Source organism: Lygodium microphyllum, chromosome 22, assembly GCF_053477565.2.
Source record: "Lygodium microphyllum isolate KBCC chromosome 22, Lygodium_microphyllum_v1.1.10, whole genome shotgun sequence".
NCBI lineage: Eukaryota > Viridiplantae > Streptophyta > Polypodiopsida > Schizaeales > Lygodiaceae > Lygodium > Lygodium microphyllum.
The window spans coordinates 35,242,703-35,248,702 of record NC_141156.1 but is presented as its reverse complement, the minus strand read 5'-3'; the positions used below and the strand labels follow the sequence as shown (position 1 = coordinate 35,248,702).

At 41.7% G+C, this 6,000-nt stretch overlaps 1 protein-coding gene across 1 annotated transcript in view; it reads left to right on the top strand.

Annotated features, from left to right (window-relative positions):
• The first annotated feature begins 2,414 nt into the window (after positions 1–2,414).
• Positions 2,415–6,000, top strand: part of LOC148017021 (uncharacterized) — a 40,618-nt gene continuing 37,032 nt past the window's right edge. The window contains exons 1-2 of the mRNA XM_087663402.1: positions 2,415–2,680; positions 4,061–4,823. Of these exons, the coding sequence (XP_087519528.1) occupies positions 4,074–4,823 (750 nt within the window). The 5' untranslated portion in view covers positions 2,415–2,680; positions 4,061–4,073. The remainder of the gene's footprint in view (positions 2,681–4,060; positions 4,824–6,000) is intronic.

Here is a 6,000-nt window from a genome sequence, read left to right as displayed (position 1 = left end):
TGTTGGGAACCTCTCCGAGCATGACCTTGCTCAACATCTCAACATCTCTTGGGAGCCATGGAAGAAGCTTGATGGATTTAAGTAGCGCTTTCGCATAGGTGTGGAGAGAAAGAGAGGCTCGACTGATTGTAACAAAGTTTCATCGCGTCAACAGTAGAGAGACTTCTGCAAGGGTTTTTTTTTTTAATGTGACACTTTATCCCTATTTATCCCTATTCACAAATATACATCACGCACCGTGCATCACGTCATCGAGCGGGTGTCACCCCAAGGCGACGACCAAGGCATAGAACTTGGCATCTTGACTTTGGCATACTTGGCAATGGCTATGAAGGCTTCATTGCACTATTGGCTATGTGTGAGAAGCCCCCACTAGCTTGTAGGAAAAGCTTCCCGAGAGGTCACCCATCCCGGCAGTGTCATCACCCAAGTGCACTTAATTACCAAGGTACTATCCACTAGGCTAGTTCTTTTTGTTATTCTACAAACATAGTTTTAATAAGCTTATCTTGGGAGGGTTTCCTAAGCCTTCCTTCCATGAACTGGCATATAATACCTCATCAATTATCTTCATAGTTACAACTAGTTTTAAAAATGTGCAATCTTTACCATTTTTTTCAACATAAATCAATATTTAGAATGTATACGCATATTGTTTATTAAAATAACGTAATTTATTAAAATAAAGTAAGTAATGGGGACATTACATTGGAGCTTATTGGGTGTAGGAGTTTACCTTGGGCATTCATGGTGGGATTCTCTCTATACCAAGATAGATGGACTTCTCCTTAGAAGGAATGCATTCATGCTCTACATTAGGACACGAGACAAATTAGTAGCATGTGTGGCACAAATCATTAGAGTTTCCAATGACAGGATATGATTTTATCAACCTGCTACATTGTGGCCTCCTGGTATTTGCACAATATACGCTACCTTCAAGGTTGAGTATGCATGGTAGCGATGTCTCTGGAGCTTGTTGGGCATAGGAGTTACCTTGGCATTCATGGTGGGATTCTCTCCATGCCAAGATAGAATGGACTTCTCCTTAGAAGGAATGCATGCGCACTCTACATTAGGACACAATACAAATTAGCAACATGTGTGGCATAAATCATTAGAGTTTCCAATTACAGTATCTGATTTTATCAACCTACTACATTGTGGACTCCTAGTATTTGCACAAGAAATGCTACCTTCAAGGTTGAGTATGCATGTAGTGGTGTCTCTGGAGCTTGTTGGGTGTAGGAGTAACCTTGGGACTTATTCGTCATTAGATTTTTCCCATCATGCATTTTGAATGCTATCAGAAATTATGAGACATGAGAATGCAATGAAAGTGGAAACACTATTGGTGTACATGTATTAGACTTCAAAGACAATCCTAGAGACCTACACTGTGGGTGTGCCTACGTAATCAAAGTGAGATACTGATGCATTCATGTCATGCATCCCAATTTTCTCCATCGCCCTCTTCAAATTAGAGCTATGCACCAAAATGGATGGTGGCGACCTGCATGTCCTTGCTAGGATGCTCTTCCCAACATTGTGCTTGCTCCTTGCCCTCTTCCATTGTCGTTGCATTTGTAGGATCTGGCACATCCTCCTATCTTGCCCCCTCTTTCCATCTCGTAACCGTGGCCGCCTCCTACAAATGATCTGGTGCCTCTTTCGGTCATGTAATCAATCATGCCCTCTCTTTCTGTCCTATCACCATGGCCGCCTCTTGCAAGTGACATGGAGGATTTGTCTTTCCACTATCTCCTACTCGTGCAAGAGTTTACATATATATGCCCACTTGCGTTGTGCCATCTACCACTTGACATCCACATGCACAAATGTGGCACAAATGCACAACATTAGGCTTTAAAAAAGGAAACAGTGCACTAAAATAGATATAAGCCATTGCCTCAATTCCTCTCCAAAATGGGGTGTTAGTTGGCAGCTTTGTTATGGAACAAAATAGCAATAGCAATTTTTTTAAATTTGGAAAATATATATATACTCATTTTTGGGATCATCGTAGGAATGCCAATGTAGATTCGGTCCTAGCCTTCGGAGATTCATCAATCAAAAGTAGAAGCAGATTTCAAGTTTGCAAACCTTCAAGCTGCTTCTTCAAATCTTGAATGTTATTTTGTTTTTTAAAATTTTTGCCATTCCGTTTGCATAAAACCAAGCTTGGTTTTTCGTGAACACGCATCAAATAGCTTTTGAACTTTGAAGTTTGAAGGAGAGTTGCATGGAATAATGGAACATTTCTGGAAATTCGCACATCGATGGAAATGTGCGACATTTTCATGTACACCCCTGGGCATTTAAATCTCAAAGGAGGCGAGAAATGTGTGCATATAGTCGGGCTACGGGCATAAATTCCGACATGAACAGTTCTAGAAAGTCGTTGGAGAGAGAGAGAGACCCAGAGAGAGAGAGAGAGAGAGAGAGATCAGCTAACAAACCAAACAGCTAAAGTTTGATATGAATCCCTGATCAAGTTTGATATGGTATCTCTGAATTTCCTCTTCTTTCACCCACCACACGTCGGCCTCCTGTTCCTTCTTCATCTGCCTCTTTTTAATTAGCGATGCCACCCGACACATTCCGTCTAATGGTCATGGGGAGAGCTTGCAACTGCGCCATCAAGCCATAGACCATCTAATTATTCCAATTGAGGTGCAAGGTACGTGCTGTTTTGAGCTGTTCATAACCGAATTTTTTATAATCAATGGCTCCCTCTCTCTCTCTCTCTCTCTCTCTCACTCTCTCTCTCTCTGTCTGTGTCTGTTGCTTCGGAAATGGGTGACCACCCATGTCTTAGAAATATGGCTTGCATCATCAAAGGGATGAGGTTGCATATGTGTTGTCTAATCTCTGCCTTGCAAGCCCATCTTGAGCCGAATTGAGCCCATGATATATAAAGGGTACAAAATTGCCAAGGCTTTGGTTTCCATAAATATTAAAAACCCTCACCAAGTTTATATTATTTATAAAGACCATGATCAAAGGATTCAACTTTATATCCTACACAATACTTAAATTAGAGTGCTGCACTGAACTTGCACCCACGAATGTAAGAGTGAGCATTTAATATACTCATAAGTGCATGGGCACAATTTAATGAGAGTCCTACCACGCTCAGGTCCATTCACCTGCCTGTTCAAGCAAGTACAAACACAAGTCCAAAGACCTGCCTGCTAGCAAGCAAAACACTGTGTGGAGGCCCGGGAGTCGGAGGGTGAAGAAATGAATGCATTAGAAGGAGAGAGAATGTATTAGGTGTGAGAGGAATAATAAACTACGTCCAATGTCTGCTTGGCACATCAACATGGGTCCCGTGGGGCTAATGGAGCAAACCTTAGTACCGTTAATTTTAGTGAATGAGAACTCAATTGACTGGCCAGAGTTCCTCGTTTTTAGAAAATCAAGTCAATCATCTCAACCACATCTCCAAAAACTAGCCTTTGTGAACTAACTTGTTGCGTGACTTGGCTCTTATTTGATAAGAGCCACACTAGACACACAAGTATATGGACTTGGGAGTGTGTAATGTCAAGGAGTTCAATTTGCATAGCCACACTCAACTTGCGAGTCCAAGGTAAAAGAGAGAGAATACAAAAAGGAACAGGGAGAACACAATAGGAAGAGAGAGTGACTCGTGCAAGTGCAAAAATGAGAGAGTATGGGCCAACCTCCAATTGGCAACTCTTGCAAACTCCAACAAGTTCATGGAGTACACCCTCATTTTTATATCAACTCTTTAATTGCTGGTGCACAAGCTGCACTAGTTAAAGTGTGTTGAACCCGCAGGATGATGTAACCTCTACTCCATGGACTTGTGTAAGTAAAATGTACTTGAATAAATCCATGTTTTTATACAATTATAATTATCATGACGATACTATAGAAGCTAATATTGTATAATAATTGATGTATGGTTCTCTTGTTCTCTTTTATCTTCGTACATATAGGTGATGGTTATTAGGTAATTTAAACTGGTTTTTATTAAAAAATACGAAACCAATTCCAATTCGCTTTTTTAAAAAATCTGTTGGAATGGCAGACATCGCAGGAAAATGCGGGGCCATCGATCATCATCGCACGACATTCACGCCGCCCCTGCCACGCAACCCCAGGCTCAGGACGTCTCATCATCGCCAGGCATCTCATCTGCAGATGCAGGCCCCCGTCGTCGCAGGAGCAGCTACCTGGGTGACGAGCTGGCAGCACGCCATTGGCTGCGCTCTGTTCATGCGGCAAGAGTACGCGAGGCCACATCTCGGCCACGTGGCCGCACGTCAAGAAGGCAGCTCACGCACAGAGGCGGCCGGGACTGGACGACGGGGCCCCATGAGGGCGCGACACGTGGACCAATGGCGTGCGAGCTCTCCGAGAGAAGGACCTTGTCAGAGCCGAGGCTACGAATATTCTCCCCCAATTCATCATGGCTGTCCTCGCCTTCGCCCCCATCATCGTCGCCTTCATCAGTATCTACCATCATCTACCCCGCATTACATCAAAACGATGGCAGCCACCGCATCAGTGACATAATTAAGGACGATCCGACCATAGCCCTGAGACGTGATTATAGCCGCTCCCGGCATGACAGGAAGTATCACCGCATCCATTCTCTCCTCAATATGGACGTGCATCATCATCATCATCATCATCATCAGCGAAACTGCAACAGTGATGATTCATTCGAGACTTCTGTTACGTCTCGTGATCAGCATGGCTTTCCCTGGACGTCGCTAAGGCTTGGATGTTGCCGCTTCATGGAGATCCTTCTCACGTTCGTCCTATCTCTTTGTGGCGCACTTTCAAAGGTCTCTCTCTCTCTCTCTCTCTCTCTCTCTCTCTCTCTCTCTCTCTCTGTCTCTGCATGGTTAACGCCTTGAAATGATATTATCTAAGCTGCTATGGTGAACATAAAATTGCAATGATTAGGAGAACGTTTTGAGTAACTTATACGACTTTACCTAAACAAAACACTACTTGTGTTCGTTACGTTTCTTGCTCGTTATAATTGTGAATGGTGCCACTAAGAATAAGAATAAAAAGGCACGTTGGATTACCTCACAAAATCAATGGTAAGCATGGCTTTATATGATGTCTAGTGGGTAAAGCTATACAAGGACTATACACTATGTATAGTGGTAAATTATCCCTTTAATATTTTAAAAGAGGTGGCTTTGTGTCCCCCGTAGTTGACCAAAATGCATAGTATGACACTTTATGTGCAACATTGGCTTAAAAGCTTGGTTTAATAGTGGTGGCAACCTTTTCTACTTTAGCTTTCTCAACCCATTCCCCTACAATATCCTTGCTTCATACCTTGGGGGGTTTGCTATTATTATATAAGTACTCTATATCATGTGCGTTCAAGGCCTATTTAAAAATATATTTATCTATGAATTTTTTTAAAATAAAACATATCCCTTATCTTTTCAATTTTTGAATAATCACTTTATATGGCACCCTTGTATATAAAATATATGCAAAAATGATATTTCAAAAATCTCCTCTTTTGAACCTACGTGACACGCTTAACATATTTCTCAATAAACCCCCCCACCCCCCCTTGGGGCTGGCCTAGAGCTTCATATATTTTTTAGTTTATAAGAGTTGCCCCCTTTTTCCAGTGCAAAGGCCAATCTACATCTACCAATTGAAAATGTCGACCCCCTTTTTCTTTGCTCTAATCTATGAATCCCTTCTACATTTGAGCTATTCTCTGGAAAATTCTTTGGAGAGTGATCTTCAATGCAAAGTTGCCTCCATAGACTCCTTCACAATACTTTTCTAAGACCTTGTAAATCTCCTTCTATCATGGAACTCTTTGTAGAACCACACCTACCCCCTTTATAACAAAAACACATTAACCATCACACTCACTATTAAATAATAGATTATGTTTGTCTTATCCAAACCATTGCAATTAAGAATACTTGTCAAAAGAAACTTTTCCTTCTTTATAATGGACTCTATACCTAAATATATAGC